This window comes from Pholcus phalangioides, unplaced genomic scaffold (assembly GCF_987345545.1).
Source record: "Pholcus phalangioides strain wild (caught in Gottingen) unplaced genomic scaffold, Ppha-v1.0 ptg000009l_1, whole genome shotgun sequence".
Classification (NCBI taxonomy): domain Eukaryota; kingdom Metazoa; phylum Arthropoda; class Arachnida; order Araneae; family Pholcidae; genus Pholcus; species Pholcus phalangioides.
Window position 1 is genome coordinate 9,729,960 of NW_028301602.1, and position 22,183 is coordinate 9,752,142.

General features: G+C 32.8%; 1 protein-coding gene across 4 annotated transcripts in view; it reads left to right on the forward strand.

Annotated features, from left to right (window-relative positions):
• Positions 1 to 22,183, forward strand: part of LOC149081720 (liprin-alpha-1-like) — a 132,839-nt gene that overhangs the window by 89,066 nt on the left and 21,590 nt on the right. For 2 of the 4 annotated variants that reach the window (XM_089237136.1, XM_089237137.1), the window contains exons 11-18: positions 2,393 to 2,484; positions 3,788 to 3,974; positions 6,041 to 6,240; positions 6,453 to 6,645; positions 7,735 to 7,818; positions 14,121 to 14,248; positions 18,303 to 18,383; positions 20,263 to 20,462. In XM_089237136.1, the coding sequence (XP_089093262.1) occupies positions 2,393 to 2,484; positions 3,788 to 3,974; positions 6,041 to 6,240; positions 6,453 to 6,645; positions 7,735 to 7,818; positions 14,121 to 14,248; positions 18,303 to 18,383; positions 20,263 to 20,462 (1,165 nt within the window). The remainder of the gene's footprint in view (positions 1 to 2,392; positions 2,485 to 3,787; positions 3,975 to 6,040; positions 6,241 to 6,452; positions 6,646 to 7,734; positions 7,819 to 14,120; positions 14,249 to 18,302; positions 18,384 to 20,262; positions 20,463 to 22,183) is intronic. The other 2 variants (XM_089237138.1, XM_089237139.1) reach the window with 1 other exon arrangement.

Below are 22,183 nucleotides of genomic sequence, written 5' to 3' on the forward strand. Positions count from 1 at the left end.
GATAATAATCAAGAATATTCATTTTTCTTTTAAGTAATTTAAATTATATTTTTTTACTAATTTTGTTTATATTGTTAAATATAAATCCGTTTTCATTGCCTGAAACATTTACAACAAAACAAGTTTTGTTATAATCACCCCCAATGGCAACTTTTAGGTCATGGTGAGAGGTTTTAAAAGTTTGGTTATAAAGATTTTAGAAACCTTTAGATTAAAACCTTAAAAAACTATTTTAAAATTAGATAAATTTTCAGAAATAAGTTCACAACAAAGGAAATTAAATCAAAGTTGATTGATAAAGGAAGCTATTCATATATAATCACCTTCATTCTAAGAAGATACAGAACTGCTGTTTTCTTCAATGTACATACACTTGAATTCTGTATCACTCACATTTCTTTAAAAGTTGTGCAATTCAGCCCTGTTGGTTTAATTTTCTTGCTTTCAATCTTTAATATTGTGGTCTGCAAACTTCAATGTTCCCATCTTCTTGACTGGAAGAGAGACGGGGGACAAGAGAATATTCAATATTCTTGAGAATATTTTCTCAAAGGACTACTATTATAAATTGCTAGAGAATATTCTTATAGAAAATAATAATTATTCTCAAGTTATTTATCAAGATTATTTATTATAATACATGTTATTACATATATTCTTGATAATACTCTCTGGAAAGATTTCCATAACTGAAGAAAATATTCTCATAGAGGAGAATATTCGAGAATATTCTCTGGAAGGACTGTTATTGATAACTTCAGAATAATTCTTATTATTTTCTATAAGAATATTCCCCAGTAATTTAAGAAAGTAGTCCTTCCAGAGAATATTCTCAAGCATATTATCTGTGTAACTATATTATAAATAACAGGAGAATATTCTCATCAAGAACTTATAAGAACCCCAGTTGGATGTAGACACCCCCTCGCTCCCCACTAATTCCTGCTTTGTCAAGAACCCACTGAAGTCAAAATCTTGCTCTGGAAATGGGTAATCTACTATTTTTGTTACCTAGGAAAATTTACTTTTTACATTATCTGTATTTATGCAGCAGAAAAGTAATTATTCTCTATCAGTGCAGCATTAAGGTAAATAATTTGTGCATTGAGCATGACCAATATCAACAGTCATATTTTGAAAATTGTGAAAATTTTTTATATTCTTTCAATACTTTCTAATTTAAAAGGTGTTCCATCAAACCCTGATGTAATGCCCCTGATTGTCGCACCAACCCTGCTTAGCACCAGGAATTTTCAGTGAACAAATCTTCTATTTCTAGGGATTACATGTGTTAAACTGTGATTCGATGTAATTCCAAACTTTTTATATTGTCAAAATTCTGCAAAATAAATGGTGGCGTTAAATCAAGATTCAACTGTATTACATTCCGATACATAAAACTATATAATATATAAATATATATTGCATTTTTTATATCCAATGAGATATACTAATTTGAAATATAGGATAGATTTATAAAGGTAGAAAAAATAGATGGCAGCATCAAAGTATCCGTGGCGTTTTCCGCGCAGCCAGGAGAAGCATAATTAGCTGTGTAACAACTATGTCTATCTCCTTTCTTTGTTTTTAACTACCAAAGCTATCTCTTGCCAGACGAAATACGCTACTGAACCTTGTTATTTTGAAACATATAAGATGACCACATGACCTGAATTTTACAGGACAATATTTTTTAATCAGTGCTTTTGAAAATATTTCTTTTCTAATTTTATGAAATTCATTTGAAAAGTAATTGACTTGTATTAAGTTAGAATAAAATCCATTTGAAGAAATGAAATTAAGGACTGAAATTTTTCTAGGAAGGCATGCTCCTTTAAGAGCCATCCATGCTCATTGTCTAAATGCATAGTTCCTGTAATGGCATAACATATCTGTGTGGATAGCCTATTTTGCAAAAGGAATCAAAGAACCATTATCATTATCAAGAAATTTGTTTGATTTTGACTCATCAGAATTTGCAAGTTGTAAATGCAGTTTTTGATTCTGAATTTAATTCTCATCAGTATGGATACAAATATAAAAACAAAAAGGCACAGAAAACTATTATTATACATGTGAGTGTGTACTGCTTTAAAATATTAATATCTTCAAAAGTAAAATATATATACATTTGAATCCCAACCACCTCATTGGGCATTTTGCCTGTTGTGGCCTTGTATTTCTAGTTATAGCGAAAATCTCATTTTAACAAACACTTTTCTAATCCCTCAGATAAGTTTGCATAGGAACAATGTGCAAGAAACCTAGAATTCTTTTATAACAAAATTTCGTTATAGCAAAGTGATTTCTCCTGTCTCTTGGAGTTTATTATAGTGGGATTTGACTCTATATACTTTTATATAAATTAAAAAAAAATTATTTTGTGTTACAGGATAAGATCATGGCAGAGATGGGTAAAATGAGAAGCGATATGGACCTTCTTATGCATGAATTTCAGAGCTACAAGTCAGAATCATTATCCAGGTGATTCATTATTTTTAATATATTGACTGTACAGTAATACAACTAGTTAAGCGATTTCAAAGTTACATGATTTTCTATGAAAAATGTGCACTTCTGAAATTCAATTACAATCACAAAATTAATGTTAAAATAGTAGAGATTGTTTAAATGATGATTATGCCAAAAATTGTTTTATTCAATCAGAACATGATATGCTATTGAACTACATCTTTGCCACTCAAAACTGAAGTTTAAGAGACTATAATATATAAAGATGAAAACTTTGCCAGAATTTAGAAATTTAATATCATGGCCTGTTTGGTATACCTTCCATTTTTACAAAGAAGGTCACAATTTTGTATCTGAAGCCCAACACCAGCTTGAAATATAATTTGCTTAATATGACCCTTTTTGATGACAATGTATCTGGCCTGTAACTTTCAATTAATTTCAACTCATGGCTGCAAGTTGTTTTCATACCTCCAAATACAAGCAGCTCACTTCTTTCAATAGACCAATGTGTTGCAATGTTTATCAAAACATTTAAAGTATTTAACACTTGACTTTCATTTGCATAGATTTTAGTGGAATATGGTTTTTTTTACTGAACCGAATTACAGTCACAACGCAAGTTAGATTTTATGAAATCATTGATGAGTACCATAGCATTACAGTCATAGTAAGGAACGAAAATACAGGTATTCTTCCAAAAGTTTGGTCCCAAATAACTAGTATTTATTACTTTCATGAATTTGACTTACACACAGTTGTTATCGGTTCCCACCTATTGCATAACTTTGGTGTATTACTGTACTGTATTTTTAAATTACCCGAACTCATTGAAAGTTACATAATGTCATTTTCACTTATATTACAGTATTATTTAGGTACAAAAAATGATTTCAGAGAAGGTTAGTTTGAAAAAGTGTTATTAACACTTATCTTAAATACTGATCTTCTCATTATCAAAATGTAGATATGGGGCAGGAAATATAGATATGTGGACCTACCTTTATATGAGACATTCTGGTGAATTAAGGGGAGGAGGGGGATTGGAAATTTTTTGCACAGAAACTTGATTTCAAAACTTGATGATCAAAAATTGATTTTAGCACAAATTTTTAGATGTGTTTAAACAAAACTCAAAATGTAAGAACTTTTTTTAATTTTTAATAAAAGTTTGTCAAGTTGTAGACCTAAGCCTGGGGAAGTATGTAATATTCAGTGAAATAAGATTGCAATTATTATCCTGCCATGTTGTTGTGCTCTTGACTGAAATGAACTATCTATAATGAAACTTTTCTTTTTTTCATCCTTTTAATAGGCGGGCAGCACAGTCAAGTCTGTCGCCTCCATCATGGATGGCATTCACAACAAGTGGTGCTATATCACCAAATCGGAATGCGGGTATCGCTTCAGAGTCTATCACAACCTCAGCTCCTGTCACTTATGCATCCACATCTCCATCAGGAAGCCAACGAAGCCAGAGAAGCACTGAAAGTGGAGACAAGGTTCGATAATTTATTTAGCTGTAATTAAATGTGTATTTTTTATATTGTGGCATTATGTCTTGTGAAGCGTAATTATAATATCCTTAAACATGGGTATATTAGACATTACTTACTAGGTACAAGGACCTAAACTAGATACTTTGTCAGCCAGGGCAGGCACACATTTTAATGTAGAAGGAACTGCTAAAGGGTGAATTTCAGTGCCCCCTCTAGTCCAGATCCACCTGCTCTGCCCTACTTGCAGCCCTGCTGGCTACACATGATGAAATCTATATAATTGATTTTCTTTGATTTACAAATATAATTTTAGACCGACCATTGCCAAATTTTGTACATATACATAACACAGGATGACTGAACTTGAATGATAGGCTACTTTAAAAGTTTGTCAGAGCTAGAAAAATTCCTGAAATGAGCAGAAAACTTTTGGTTCTTGGGCCTCAACAGTGAATTTCAGAATATTTTCTTTGGTTACCTAAAAATGCATCTCAGACATGCCAGTGCCGGGTATTTTTGCTAGTAAAATATAAACTGCCATATTTGCACTTAATATGAATTTAATCTCTGTGGCATTAACAAGATATGTTGCCTTCTTGAAAGCTTTTCATTTTAACAGTGACAAGCACAGATATTTTCTAAAGCTAGTTTCACAATGAAACACATTTTTCTATCACGTTTACTTTATACCCACTGAAAATCGGAAGAAATCCTTCATTAAAAAAGCTGCTGCATTTTACTGGGGGTTCAATTATTTCTGCTTATGCCGGTTAAAGATAACTGGTAGCTTCATTATAATTTTGTGCTCCTTTCCTTAAAAAAGAATTCTAAAAAGATATTCGTGGTGATGTGGAATGGGATTTAAAGATTATAGACTTTTGAGAATTATGGATTAGAAAATCCCTTTCATTCTTTGATTCCTTCACATACAGTGTTTTGGCAACAAATTTGGATGATCTTTATTCCAAATATCAGTGACAAAACTAAAAAAAACATCAGTTTTCTTGCAGATAGGGAAGGGGGCAAAAGATAAGTACAGTATAAATTTTACTTGGCTCTCACACTTTCTCTTTCTCTCTTAAGTCCTGTTTACATGGGAAACAAAATATTCCAGAAAGTTACCGGTAAAGCAGCAGTCCCACGAGAGTGGGCTGGGGCACTCTTGGTAAGATAATTAAAGTTAATAAAAGTCTAAAGATAATAAAAATCTTTGTTGAACATAAACCGCAAAAACCACAGCCGGCTTGACGTATCCGTACTTGTCCAGTCATTTTCAAAGGAAGATGCTCCTTCCGCTGCCTTTGTATTGAAAGCCATAAAAATTATTGCTTCCCAGAGGGAAGGAGAGGACCACGAATCCTGACAAAGACTTTTATTATCTTTAACTTTAATTATCTTACCAAAAGTCCCCTAGCCCACTCTCATGGGACTGAAGTTTAACAGGGATTTTTGCTACAACCTATTTACATGGTGTTTAGTTTATCACGGTATTTCCCCTTCCTTCCGGAAGTTGTCACTTGTCACGTGCGTTGAATGGAAGTGGATCTCTGAAGAGGTAATAATCACCAAAGCAACCCCAATCTTGCACATGTAAACAGAACTTTATGAATATGTAGGAGAAAGATACATTATATGTTGGGAGGGGGGAATACGGGGGGAAAACTATGGGAAAGGTCACTAAAAATGAGTATAGAAAGAACGGAATGGGAAAAAATTACTTCTCTTTCTCTCTCTCTGTTCATATAGTTACAATGAGAAATTTAAAAAAAATGGTTACAGTTACAATCTGTGTTACGATGAGAAAAGAGGTAAGAAAACAAGTATAGTTGAAATGAATTTCTTACATTTGCATTTAATCAAAATATCTCCTTCCTGATAGTTAAATGGTTAATGAAGTCCATTTTGATGCTAGATACTTGAGCAATTCATCCAAAAAATTCCGTCAGAAAATTTCAAAAATGTTGTTGCTGTATTTTCATTATATTGCTTATTTGTAGTTATAGAAAATCAATAATTTGATATAGCAAGCATGATTTTAATTTTATGCTTTTTATTTTATTTTAAAAAAGAACTGGGAAAAAATGGAACAAGCACAGGTTATGGCCAATGCTCAACAAGGATTTGACACCAGTGACAATGAATGCAGTCAAGACGAGAACGATCAAATGTTCAATGCTATGGATATACTTTCACCAACAGGGCATACTGATGCTCAAGCACTGGCTCTGATGCTGCAAGAACAACTTGATGCAATCAATAATGAAATAAGGTGAATAAAAAGTTTCTAAATTTGATAGTATGTTAAATTAGTTAAGTTTTCCTATTTTTTTTTTGTTTCATTTCATTTGAAGGGAAAATTTTTTTTTTTTTTAACTTCTGTGTGTCTGAAAGTTATACATATAATTTCATTTTTACCTTTATTTAATGTATTGCCACTTGTAATTTTTACTGCAAAATGTTACTTATAAATTATCTACTCAGGTTAATACAAGAAGAAAAGCAAAGTACTGAACAAAGAGCGGAAGAGCTAGAGTCCAAAGTAGGTAGCTTAGACTCCATGGGTCTTTTCGGGAGAGCTAGACCTCCAGAAAGAGTCTCGCCTCCTCAGAGTGGTAGGTCAACGCCCAAACTACATCTTAGCCCTAATCCGGAGTATCTGCAAAAGTATCATACGGTATGTGCTGTTGAAATTTACTAACCCACTATGTATTTTTTCTTTTCATCACAGTTTAAAGTTCATTCAAGACATCATTGATTCAGTTATTCTTCTTTTGGGTTGCGTTTAATCCTATTTTCTTTCATCAAATTTGATATTCATCGTCCAAGTCAATTTAGACAGCAAAAAACTCTAATTTGTATTTTTTGAACTATCAGAATGCACTGGAAAACTGCACCTAACAATATTCATAGTTTTTCCATTTCCTTTTTTAAATTTATTTTGAGATCATTACATAGATTTTTTTCAATGAATTTTTCTCTTTTTAGTAATAGAAATTGTAGAAAAAATTAGTTATATATAGAGGTGGCTAATAGTCCTGTATGCTTTATTAGGAAAAGCTTATTAGATGCTGTTAGTGAACATGAACAGCTTCTCTTCTATTTATAGTATGCTGGGTAGTGCAACATCACGAGCTGAGTAAAAAAAATTTACACAAGCGTAAAAAAAATTGATAATAGAAGCAACTAAAGACTAGGTAATAATCACTGCAAAATATTTGCAATAAAAAACTTTTCTAATCTTTTAATTATCATCGCCTTCACTCATAAATCAAATCGCTATACTCAATATATTTAATTAATCATTCCACCTCATTGAATTTTGTTCTAGAAGTTGTTAGTGGTCAATGTATTTCAGAGATGAACTAGGAAAGAACACCCCTTCACAAAAACCGATATACCTACATATCAGTGAGAAACAGTTCAGACTAAAGCTACTAATTTTCTATCAAACTTTTCATATGCAAAATTTCACATGATGCTGTTACTTTTCACGCAATCCGAATTATTGCGTAATTCTTTTATCTTTCTATTTCTTTTGACATGAACACATCTTTTTAATTTCTTTTATTTCCTTCAAGAACTTTTTCTGTCGTGATCAGCACCTGCTCGTTATTATGAAACCATCCTCCCAGAGTGTGTGTGCGTGTGTGTATGCGTCAAAAAACAAAAAAGTCCTCCAAACAATGCCATCAATCTAACAGAAATTTTTTCAACAGCATGACTGTACTGTGGTGGCACGTAAGAGTTCCTATTTGTTTTACAGGCACCAGCCTCTATGACTCCAGCTCACATGTATCAATATGCCTCGACTAGTCAGCCTCAGCTCGCTGAATGCATGGCAGATCAGGTACCCATTAGGTGTAGATCTTACACTCTCAACTGCATGATATTCTCAGCATCGTGTTGGCATGTTCAGTTTGCATGATTTATAATTGATATGTTTTCTCATCCCATCTGAATCTCTTCCTCAAATTTGAGACTTGAGTTTTAAATAATTAAAAAGAAAATCCAACCAAAGGTCATCTTTGACTTTCAACTGTTATTACCCATCCATCAATTTTGAATCTTACTTTGTGTCCTCAAACATTATGAGATTTGTGTTCTCTCTAGAATATTACTAACGTTAGGTGACTCTAATGATCTCAAAATGCAGCCGAATCCACTTATAACATACCCTGGATATGCACCTTTGTAATTCCTGATTTTCGGTCCATTTACTTCCATATATTTTTCGCCCTGTTATTACATATCCCGCTTAAAACATCCACTGTGGATATAGCATACCTAAAACAATCTCCTAACCTATTATATAATTTGGTCATAACATTCTGCAAACAAAAAACTGGTGAAGCCAAAAACTTATTTGTGCAACATGTATTATATGCAGAGGATATCTTGATGGGGTTTTTTTCATAGAAAGCAGTGAGAATTTTTATAATGACAAAAAATTTGTTATCGGAATTAATTACATTAAGTGTAAGTAATTACATTTCCACTGTAATGGTCTGCAGCTAAAAAGTGCCACATTTTAATAAAAATATAACTATTCTTACCGTAGAGCACTATGTGTTATTTAAAGAGCTTTTATGTTTTTCTATACATTTTTCTGTGAAAAAACTGTGTATCACAAATATGCTCTTCAAATTATTGAATGTTTACTTTTCTAAAGTAAAACAGAAAAAATCCATGGTGTGTTTTAATAACATCAAAAATCTCTACCTATTGAAAGCTTTTGCTGAAGCATGTTGATTAATGACAAGTAAAATCCATGAACATTCCCAGGAAGGGGCAGCTCCCCCCTCCCCAACTCCTAGAAATTAAAGTGCAGTAATTGGCACACAGCATCGACGTATCAGTTTAATATCGGTGAGTTGTTTCCCCCTCTAGTGATCTAGATCCTGGGTATGCCCTTGTGAACATAAGTGTTGCCTTTTTTATTTATTGTATTAATGCTAAATAAATAACATTAGCATAAACTCGAATGATATGAGTGAAATCAATTAAATTAAAATCAAAATGAATGCATGTTCTATATATCCTTTATGCGCTGCAGGTATGTATACCCTGTTTGTACTTCACAGCTCCAATAAATTTTCAAAATTCCTCAAGAGATATCAACCAAAAACTATATTCATTCTATATAAAATTTAATAATGTGCTGCATAAGCTTATTTTGTCCAGGGCAATCTTAATACTTAATTATATTACAACTTAATATAATTTATGTATATACAACTGTTATATAAGCTAATTTCAAGACCTTGCTTATAACAATCAGTTATAACATACAGTTATTGAATCACAGAGAGGGTATGTCAGAGTTCTCAACCTTTTTCAGCCTCTACCCAAAATCAATAACAAGATCAGCTTCACGATGACCCATGGGACTATTTATTTTTCGAAATTGGTAAATCCAGTGATGCAATAAGTGCTTTTCTAACAGGACTATAAGTGGGTTTTTACGGCTCATCTAAGAAGCCCCTGTGAATCAAGTCTAGGTTGTGGCCCATGGCTCAATAATCCCCAGCTGTAAGTGGATTTGCATGATCCATCTCTGAAGCTCCTGTGAATCAAGTCTAGCATGTGGCCCATGGCTCAATAATCCCCAGCTGTAAGTGGATTTGCATGATCCATCTCTGAAACCCCTGTGAATCAAGTCTAGCATGTGGCCCATGGCTCAATAATCCCCAGCTATAAGTGGATTTGCATGATCCATCTCTGAAGCCCCTGTGAATCAAGTTTGGGTCGTGACTGGAAAGTATTTGTGCAAACAGTTTCAGAAGCCCCTGTAAATCAAGTTTGAATCTGGACACAGCTCAAGAGTCCCTGCGTGTGAGTGGATTTGTGCGACCATTCTCGGAAGCCCTTGTGAACAGGGCCATCATTTCAACTTTTGCTGGGGGGGGGGGGACAAAGCACATGTACTCAATGTGTGTATATATATATTTGTATATATAGCAAGAATTATAAAAGAGCAACTGACAGAAACCAGATTTATTTGAAAAATTCAAAGGCAGCTTTATACACGCATAACTCGAAATTATAAAATTAGAGCTAAAATGAGGATACGTAAAATAAAAAAATTAGAAGAGATTGAAAAATTGGAAAAATATGAATCAATGAGGAGGTTGTTCTCAAGGGAGAACCCGCCACATTGCTACAAACTGCAAAAATGTTTCTAATGATGGTAGGCCTAATAGGCAAAAATTTACCATCAGTTCCCCCTTTTTGCGATAAACATGTTTTGGAAGTCAATAAGCAAATATGAGAAAATACAAAATTTGCAAAAAAGATATGAAAAGTTGCATGAGTAGCAAAATATTATATAGATATTAACACAATTAGTGTTTAAAAGTTGAATATATAAAAATAGAAAATAAAAAAAATTGAACAAATAAAATAAAAAAATTAAAAAACCTACCAAAAATGATATTTGAAAACACGTGGCGTGAGCTAACAAGTTGGAGAACGTGGGTGATGGTAAATTTTTGCCTATTAGGCCTACCATCATTAGAAACATTTTTGCAGTTTGGAGCAATGGGGGGGGGGGGGTTCCCCTTCAAGAACAACCTCCTCATTGATCCATATTTTTCCAATTTTTCAATCTCTTCTAAATTTTTTATTTTACGTATCCTCATTTTAGCTCTAATTTTATTTGTATATATATACCATTTCTAGTGTATTTTCAAAAGCCATTGCCCCCCCCCCCCCCAAATGACGGGCCTGCCTGTGAATCAAGTTTGAATCAGGACCCATAACTCAAGATCCTCTGACTGTTAGTTGATTTAAACGACCCATCTCGGAGGCTCTAGCAACCTATAGGTTAAGTATCCCTTGGGTATGTTATAAGTGAACTTGACTGTATTTGAATGTGTTAAAAAAACTGTACAGCACACAAAATTAAAAATTATTTTGCATGAAGTAATAATCATTTGTAAGAAACTAAATATGAATTATAAGCTGCATCCATCCCAGAAACATTGAACATTTTACACACTGTCGACTATAAAAATTTGCTTTGTACGAAGTCCTATTGCTCAAGCTGCTTTCAACATGTGCAGAAAAACGAACATTTCATGTATATAAAATATTTCCTCTGATTTAAGTGTGAGAACTACTGAAACTGCTCATCTGTTCGTTCAAAATTTTTTGTATAGAATATTATTCCACATTCTTTTTTCAGCAAATAAGAAAAGTGAACAATTGAATTTTTGTATCGTGGAAAGTCTTTTCCTGCATTATCATTTCGAAAGAGCCATTAATAATTTCATAGTTTAAATAATATCACTTTTATTCAGTTTAAACAAATAAGTTTGTTTTTTTGGATTTCCATATTCAATGAGGTAGTTACTTTTATGAAATTTTTTTAAAATATTTACGCATTCCTTTTTTGCATTTTTGTAACACATTTTTGGACCATGATGAGTTTTTTTTATTTCTATTGCTGCACATTTTGTTTTTCATTTGTACTCTACAAATACATACTATACGTTTCTAATATAAATTTTATATTACAAATACATAAAATTTACTTTGGAAATTATTTCCATATCGTTTTTTCTTTTTTTGCTCATAGTATGTTTTTGAAATTTTTTCATTACTTTGATTTTTTTACCAACAAGGTTCACTTAAACCTGGAAGTCACTCCTATCATGAATATTTTGTACATATGTCAAATAAAATGTTACTATATAACAGGGTGGTTTTTTTTTTACCAGGTATGGGGTGCTACTGTTCTTTCTCACAGTCATTAAAACTAATTTTTATTTCTGTAACTATTCCCATAACACTCGACTAAGGTACATCAATTGCTAATTTCAGAAATTGATGCATGTGATTCTTCTTTGTTCCAATGATGTTTGCTTGCTTATGTTTATCCGTGTATATAAATGTTTAAATGTTCTCTTATTTGGTTTGATTGCCTTCAGATAATTTTTTCCCTGTGAAATATAATTGAATATTTTCAATTTGTTGTTAGTTTTTTTGTCAACTTTGCATTAGTTTTTTCTATTGTCTATTTGTATTTTCGACTGCATTCATTCTCACCCACTCTAAGAACTTGTAAGAGTCAGTGAGAGAGCATAATTGGTAGCTTTGTGCATGAATTTATTTATTTTTGTTAATGAGTGGTATTTTATTTGAAACTTTCAGCATAATTACTTGCATTTGAGTGTTAATGGCCATTGGAAGTTCAGATTAATATTCTTATGAGAGCTATTTGTGAAAGCTTCAAAGTTTATCATACGCAAATTTTTTGGCAGCTTCAAATTATATTTTAAAAAAAGGCAAATTTCTCAAATGAAATCACACAATGGACATGTGGATCAATGATTCCCAACTAAGGTGTAGATCGATAAGAGGATATGCAAGAAATTTCAGAAGTGAAATTTTATCTGATGTACTAATAAATAGAGCTACTTCCAACCAGCATCAAGTGGCACTTTAGAAGGCCATAAAAAGCCAAAATGGTCCGTAAGTAAAATAAAATTGGGAATCTTTGATGTAGATGTTCACCAAAATGTTGGGTTGCTTAGAATTTTTTAATGTTATCTCGTGATTTTTATGATTTCTGGGACATTAAGGTAAGTGAAATTTCAGTCCAATTGTCATCTCTTGATAACATCTGTTAGACTTTAGTTCAAGTACAAAAAATAATTTAAAAGAGAGATAAAAGACTATACACATAACTTTTTATGTTCAGTTCAATGCACCCCAACAAACCTTTTCGGATATGTGTAGTAAACCGAATGATGCAAATCCTGGTGGTAGTAACTGGCTAGGTGAGGCAGGCATGATGACTTTGAATTGATAACCAGCAAGACCTGGAAGACCTACATCAAGAGAAGTACCACTCTATTAATTTCCCTCAGTCTGCCTTTGTGTACAATACAGATTATACACCATGAAACGATTCTGAGGGATTGCAAAATATATAAACAATAAAAAATTAAATTTTGAGTTTTCCCTTTTCATTTTCTAAAAATGATTGAAATCTTTCTCCTGAAAGTCTTTACCAGCATCAAGGCATCACAGCAATTTTGGAAAGAACAAACATTTGATGCCATTCATAAGGATTTTAGTGTTTCAGTTGCAAAAGAGTATCTCATCGAAACTGCATGAAAAATTACCTGAAAACAGAAACATTTTACAGTCAATTCGTGATAAGTCGAACTCCTAAACCTCAAATATCTAAGTCGAAGTTTTCACTCAGCCCCACAATATTTTCTTATTTTAGTGTTGAAGTTTTCCCTTAACTCTAAAAGGTGTTGAGAATAAGAGAAATTTGAAAAATATCATTTAGCAATAGAATTGAGTTGACTCATTTAGCATATTCGGCATTTGTCTGCTCGCAAAAGGTGAATTACTCTCTCATGAAAGAAAGACAAAAAAAGAGAGCGACAGTCAAAAATTACTGTATTTCTCTACAGAAAATAGTGTATAAATAATGTATCTTGTATACACTTTATTTCTAATTTATTTCATTTATTCGAGTACCCCATGTATGCATCCATATCCATAATACGGTATGTACGTCTAGTTTATTTCCAAATATTCTCATTCAATAAATATAAATAAATTGGAATAACTTATCTTTTCAAATTCTTCATCTCCAATAGTTTCTAATACAATATTCGTAAAAAGCGCTATTATTTTAACATTAATATTTCGTTTGTTCCACGCTGAAATCAGAATTTCTGATAAGTCGAACTAACAATAACTCAGAGTTTTAGTTGGCTGCAGCACATTTGACAATCAAGATTTGACTGTATACTGTATAAGGCAAGGGTAATGTAAGCAAAGTGAGTTTTTGAGTAGAATTAAGGTGTTCACAGCCAGCATCATAGTAAAAAAAAAAAAATTGTTTAATAAAGAGCCTTGGTTAAGAAATGACTGGAAAGCCAAAATTGCATTGACTGTTTCTGTTTCCAGCAGAGAGCAAATGTAAACATAATTCTTGAAAGTGATAATTTTTCTTTAGTCCAGATTTTTTTATTTGAATCTTTTTGTTTTTTGTTGAGTTTTGCTGTGAATTCAATTGTTTTTTGTTTTTTTGAATTTGTGGACAATATTAGGTTGTGTAGTTAGTTTGATTTGTTATTTTTATGACATGTAAACATATAAAATATTTTGTTTGCTCAAAATAATTAGGGGCAGCCTATGTCTGAAGCTATGGATGACAGTCATCTGAAAAGACAATCTAGTCCACCAACTCCTCGTACTTTGAGGTTAGAAAGAGTTGCTCAAGTCTCGGCACCGAATGATGAAGATTTCAGAAGGTATTCAACACTGTGCTCTCATTTACTATTATTGTGAATGTTGTACAATAGTTTGTCACATACAGTCGAACCCCATTATATTGCCAACCCCGGTTACCACCACAAATTTTCAGTGAACAAATCTTCCATGAAGGGATTATAATGTAAAAACCTGTTATAGCGCCAATTCGTTATTACGCCAACTGTTGTTTAGATATATACAAAGTCTACGTGTCATTTTCCAAGAGAATTTTCACAACATTTCTTCTCCCATATTTTTTTTTCGGAAAGGAGTTGAGGATTCATTTTTCTCATTCCACTGTTGTTATCAGTCAACATAACAATAGTTTAGAGCAAGAGAAAATGACTCGAAGAATAAAGAATGGCATAGTCAGGGTTTCTTGCACATTGAATACCTGAATGCTTGTAGGAACCAAAACAACCAACGTATTAAGCGAAACAGATTTAATGATAGGGAAAAGTGTAAAAAAAATTGGCATATTACACAAGTTTTTTCAAGGTTTGGCAAAAGTTTTTCAACAGTGCATGTTTTTACTCGCTAGTTATTGCATTTTGAGTAAACTATCATCTATCGCCCTTAATTTGCTTCATTCAAATTATGCCAAAAGGTGGTGTTCTTTCAATATCTGAGAAACGAGAAATTTGTGATTATCAAACCAATACAAACTAAAAAAAATGCCACCTTCGTTTATTTTGTTTTTGTACCTATAAAATGCATCACTAAACTTATGCAGAATTGAAATAATTCCAGAGTGTGTATCTCTCTCAAGTTTTATATCAAGAAACATACAGTTTTTAAATTTTACAAATTTTCTCATTTTAAAATTGAATGCGTATAAAATAGGTTATTTTCTTTAGGAGTAACACTAATAAGACACTGAGAGATACAGTAGTTTATAATAAACGTATGAATTTATGTAATGAAGCTTTTGCGAATCAAACTATTCCTACCATGATCCGATATAATGCTAAACTTCTTATACCCCCAAAATTCTTTGGGACAGATGGTAGCATTACATCAGGGTTCGACTGTATATATTTTTTAATCCAAACTAATAGTTAATATCATCTTTCTATCAAACTATGTGTTCTATTTATAAATTGAATGAAATACAGTGAAACCTGTCTAAGATGGACACTGTATGAGACAGAAACCTGTCTTAAATGGAATCAAATTATAATCTGTTCAATGATTAGTGCTTTGATTTGCATCTTAAAACAAAAATTTATCTAAAACAAAATATTATTTTAGTCTCTTGATGTTCCATTTTGTACAAGTTTCACTGTTTATTTATGTCGAGTTGAAATTAATATTTCTCTTCTCTCCACTGGACAAAAAAACTTTATAATTTTTTTTTTACTCTTTCTGTAGGGATTTATTTGCAAAAAAAAAAAATTTGTACACACACCATGCAATTCATAATGGTGTAATTATAGAACTTATTGGTTTAAATTTCTTTCTCCCATTAATAGAAACTATTTGTACAGTATCACAAAAGATTTTTTAAAAAAATATATCACACATTATTATGTGTGAACATTGAAATTTAATTTTATTGGTAGTGTTATCTTGATGAAGTAATCTGTAAAATGGAGAAAAGAGGAAGGATGACAAATGAATGAATGAATGAGCAACAAAAAAAAAAAAAAAAAAATTGAAAAGACTAGATCATATAAGTGGTAGTATATTACATTAAAATATGTAAGACAGATGGCACCACCAGGAAGTACTCAAAACAAACAAAATTATGACAACATAAATAGGTTAGGACCATGCATATACATACACTCACACAATATGTTCCTTCATATACAAATTCATTAGAAATTCTGCAGAGGAATGTGTACAAGGTGCATATGTGGTTAAGTAGTAGTATATTACATTGAATTTAATAAAACTTAGGGGGACAACAGTAAAGGGGAATGGAACAATTTAACTTGCAGATCCATAAAATTGACAGTGAATGAAAGTAGAAATTATGAATGTGTAAATAAAATGAAAATTAAAACTTTAATTGATAAGATATGTTTTCAACACTTTTAAGTGATTTTAACTATGGGCCCTGCTCAATGTAAATTAATATATTATCATATGGGAAATAAGGGTGTGGCAGACAGTTACTTATATACATATCATGTAGAAGAGGGATGCAAAGTGATGGTCATTATTCTTTATACTGTTGTGGTGAAGAAGTTGATAGTTTACCAGTTCATACAGATTATATGCATATCGAGATGAGATACTGTTCATACACAAATTTGCTGTAAATTCAGTGAGATGCACGGTTCACTAAAAAAACCATGGCTAAAATCGCAATTTCAAAATGTAGATTTTTGTTACAGTATGAGGATGGATGCATGGTGCTTGTTGATTTGAATGATCCCACAAATAAATAAAAAAGACTGAAGAAAAATCAGCTTGATTTAAATCATGTACCCTAAAAAATATCCATCAATCTATAACCTTACAGATTATTTTAAATAAGGTATGTAAATAAAATTGTACAAAAAAAAATCGAACATATTTTAGTGTATATGTATTTAGTGCGATTGAACATTGATTTTTTAACTTATAATTTCATTAGTTATGTAGCAAAATATAACACAGCATTTTTTTAGTTTTATCATGCTATTTTTTTGCCATGTTTTTTTTTCCTTCCTTACTAAAAAAATCTATTTCTCGAAAACTATCTATCTCGAAATTTTTTCAGTCCCATCAATTTCGAGATAGAGAAGTTTGACTGTATATCTATTCATCCTTGAGAATGTGTAAAGTTTGATCCCACTTTTGAGGGAAAGAGCAAAAATCGAAAATAATTTCACGCTGTATGGCATTGATATACAGTGGGACATTGGTAGCTTTAACCCCAGGAAAGAGGGAACAAAAAACATGTCGATTTTAATTGATGTCAAGTTATAGAGGTTTCATTTGATCTCGTGTTTAATAATTTTTAAAGATCATTTATACACATACATGTATCAAAATGTAGTTTTTGAACAATTTCATTTCATTTCCTATCAATTCACAAAGTTTTTTATTTGTAATTTTCTATGAAAAGTATCTGTATTGTGGATAATCCTGAATTAGCTAAGAAAGGCATATTTTAATTCCCAAAAGATCTGTTATTTACGAATGAGCAGTTCACAATTACTCAAAATGAGGAAAACTTTGCTCTTCTCGCTTAAAAAACCAGATTGGGGATTTAGCTATTTCACCAATCATTCAAAAATTTCAGGTATTATCAACAAGTATGGTACAGTTATAGGCACTGGAACTTAGGGGATGAGGCACTTCGAGCCCTCTCCCTACAATAATTTCAGAAAAAAAACAATGTGATGCGCCTTCTCCCTTCTGCATACGTGCTTGAGTCCCATATATACGGGACAACCAACAACTTCCAGCACCCCCCGCCCAATATTTTCTTTATGTCGGTGCCTTTGGTTGCAGTACTTGTCTGTTTCTTTCGCAGTCCACAGGTCAGATTTTCAGGTTCCAAACAGTAGGAAGTATGAGAAGTAACCCTACCCTAAGATTTTTCATAAAATCTGACAGAACTTAAAAAGCAAAAAAAACAAAAAAACAATGAAACAAATAATTTTAGAAACACATAAGTGTAATGTCATAAATTTTTTGAATTGGTCAACACACAGGTAATTGTTAAAAATTTGTTAACACTCAAAATATTTTTTCTTCTATTTGAAAAATGTTTGATGTTTTTCCCCTCCCATTCAGAAATTTTGAGGAAAGGCATGAATTGTAGTGAACTAACCAGGAAACAAGTGTTTTTCAGTGAAGTGGATTCATTTTCGGAAAAGCTAAGCACAAGCTTGTTTCATCAGCTCATCCTGGGATCATTTATTTAATTTTTTTGTTGAATTTTTTTTATTTACCGTCGATTCTGCTTATAGCATTCTCACTTATAACATTTTCGAACTTAGTATGACTTATTTTCATGTTTGGTCTCTAAGTAATTCTGTATTTTTTTAAAAAATTGCTGACACACAAGCTTAAAAATTTTTCAAAAAATATTTAATGAATACTTTAATTCTACAGTTCAGCTGCTGGGGCATATTTACAGTCAGGTGCTTCCTCTGTATCCATATCATCATCCACTGTTCCTCCTGATCTGTTGAGGTGAGTAATTCTGGAAATTATGCCAATTCTCTAGAGTGCAGTGGTTCCCAAGTACTTTTAGTCGTGGACCCCCCATAAATCTTGGTGCCATGGACCCCCTATTTATAGCAGCAGAAACCACAGCCATCTATCAACAAGAATGTTTTTGGACAATTGGGGGCATTTTATCCTTCTATATTCTATATGTAAAATGATGTGGTAGCAAGGCCACCTACTGGACTGCAAAAGAACTAAACCAATGTTTCATCTCTTATCAAGAGTCACCACTAGTACAATTTTTGTGAAGTCACAACAATATTACCACTGCAGTCTACCAATGTCGCAGCGGAGCTTTTTCAAATAAATTTAATTGAAACTTTTCTTTTTTTGAGTAATTTACATTTTTTTAACTTTGCATTTCATCATCTTCATCAACTATTTCTGATCCACTGCTTGATGAAGGTCTCCTCTAAATTTCTCCATTTTATTCTGTCTGATGCTTTAGCCATCCACTTGATACCAACTACATTTCTGATCCCTATGATCCATCTTACGTAGGGATGCCTTCTCAGACATTTAAAACCACGAGGGGGGGGGGAAGGGGGGTACCAATCCAGGATATATGTGATCCATCTGTTGTCCTGTCTTCTTGCAATATGTCCAGCCCATTTCCATTTTGAATGTTTAATTTTTTCCATGATATCATGTACCTTTGTGTGGCTTCTTATCCGAGTGATTTGTTTTCTGTCTCCTTGTGATGCCTAACATACATATTTCCATGCTCCTTTGTGTTGCCTGTAGCCTTTGTATCGTCTTGCTTATGAGTGTGCTCATGTTACAGCTCCATAAGTCAGTGCTGGTTGCACACACTGGTTAAACACTTTTCTTTTCAGGCATAATCACATGTCACTCTTCAGAATTAAACAGTTTTTGCCATGAAGCACTCCATTCAATCTTTCTGTTTATTTCATTAATGATTCCGTTGTCCATGGTAATTTCTTGTCCCAAGTATACATAGTTTTCTACCTATCCAGGATACTTGTTGTCCTTTATTGCAATATGTCCAGCCCATTTTCATTTGGAACGTTTAATTCTTTCCATGATATAATACGCCTTTGTACTGCTTTTTATCCAAGTGATTCATTTTCTGTCTTATCACTTAGCATATATATATATATATATAATTCTACAATCGGGCTGTGGACCCCTGGGGGCCCAGGCACCCTATTTGGAGACAGCTGCTCTAGAGGTTGCCTCCATTTAACAAATTCACTTTTTAGTTCTTTCTATCTATGCAAAAAATTATTTCAATTGAATTCCCAAATTCATTTTAATAATGTTTCTTTTACCAGTTTTAATAAATTATTAAAGACGTTTTGCTACACATTTTCTTTCATTTTCTCATGCTATTTGGCCATCATAAGTTAGAAAATAAGCAGACCACTGAAAATGCCTATTATTTAGAGCAAGCAATAAGTTGAGGAAAATTTTTTAATTATTTTGGCCAATTTGTTTGGAAGTAACAAATTTTGGCTAGAGATTGCCAAGAAATCCTTATATGTTTCATACTATTGTCTGGTTCATTCCACTTGAAATAAACAAATTCTTTTTAGTATCCTTTGAATGCTGATACAATTTTCCTATTACTTACTTTATTATTATACTGCTCCGTTGAACATTTTTTTTCTTGCGAATCTGTCAAGCGTCATATCATATTATTTCCCCTTTACTTATTGTGTATTATGACAATAACGCATGCAATTTATTTATTTTCTTAATATTATGACTTTCATGCTTTATTTTATACTCAAAATACTATTAGGAAATGTAGATAAAAAAAGTAAACAAATTTTTTTATGCTGTAGGATTGAGATACTGAAAATTATTATTGTTCTGATAGCAATACATCACCATACCGACCAACAGTTGATGGTAGCTTATTGAATGCAACATCACCCCTTAGTTCTGTCAATTCATCCCAGGACTCATTGCACAAAAATACGCCAAAAAAGAAAGGTTTCAAGTCTTCACTTGGACGTTTCTTCAGCAAAAAAGAAAAAGTCAAGGGGAAAGAACCTATGAATAAAGAACTCTCATCAAGTATTATTGTGATTTCCTTACTTTTTCTTTGCTCTGTTTGATGATTGGCATATTGCCATTGATATCCATCACCTTTTCAATGTCATTATCTTTAAGAATAAAAACATCTAAGAAAAAATGTTTTTAGTGCATAAATTAATACTAATTAAATCTCAATTTTCCATTCTGTGCACCAGTTTTGCATTTAAATGAAAATAAAAATGTCTGGATTTAGAAAATTTTACTTTCATATTTGAGGTATAATGGATGCAGCAGCTTTTGAAGTTCTTGGTACTGTATCTGTCGAAATAAGTGCTGTATGAGTATATGCTACTGTATAGAAAAATCAAAGGCAAACCTGCAACATGATACTAACGATAACATGAGAATTCAATTACTTACCATCTTAACTTTCCAAATATGTATGTATAACACAGATAACAAAACACCAACAAGAACATGAAACAAGCACAACTGTGACAACATAAATAAATCAGGTCCATAAATACACTCAAAACACTCATTCTGTCACGTATTCATTTGTTATAAATTCCCCAAAGGAATGTGTACAAGGTGCATGTACGGGTAAGTAATAATATGGGCAAATCATTGAAATACATGTTTATGATCATAATATAAGCTCAGAATCAGCTGCACATTTTCCAGGGTAAATCATAAGTTTCATGTAATTATTACTGTATTTAAAAAAAAAGTTTGTTTATACTAAGTTCTTAGTACTGATTCTGAATAATTTAACACTACTCTAATAAACTGAAGAGCCAAAAAAACTGGTACAGGCATGCGTATGCAAATAAAGAGATATGGAACCAATCAGAGTACGCGCTGTGGTCGGCAATGCCTATATAACACAAGTGTGTGGCATAGTTGTTAGATCGGTTACTGCTGCTACAATGGCAGGTTATTAAGATTTAAGTGAATTTGAACGTGGTGTTATAGTCAGTGCATGAAAGATGGGACATAGCATCTTCGAGGTAGCGATGAAATGTGGATTTTCACGTACGACCATTTCACGAGTGTCCCGTGAATATCAGGAATCCAGTAAAAAATTAAATCTACGACATCGCTGCGGCCGGAAAAAGATCATGCAAGAACTGGACCAACGACGACTGACGAGAATCATTAAACATGACAGACATGCAACCCTTCCGCAAATTGCTGCAGATTTCAATGCTGGGCCATCAACAAGTGTCAGCGTGCGAACCATTCAACAAAACATCATCAATATGGGCTTTCGGAGCCAAAGGCCCACTCGTGTACCCCACGACACAAAGCTTTACGCCTCGCCTGGGCCCGACAACACCGATATTGGACTGTTGAGGACTGGAAACACGTTGCCTAGTCTGACGAGTCTCGGTTCCAATTGCTTCGAGCTGATGGACGTGTACGGGTATGGAGACAACCTCATGAATCTATGGACCCTACATGTCAACAGGGGACTGTTCAAGCTGGTGGAGGCTCTGTGATGGTATGGGGCGTGTGCAGTTGGCGTGATATGGGACCCCTGATACGTCTAGATGCGACTCTGACAGGTACGTAAGCATCCTGTCTGATCACCTGCACCCATTCACGTCCATTGTGCATTCCGACGGACTTGGACAATTTCAGCAGGACAATGCGACACCCCACACATCCAGAATTGCTACAAAGTGGCTCCAGGAACACTCTTCTGACTTTAGACATTTTCGCTTGCCACCTAAATCCCCAGACATGAACATTATTGA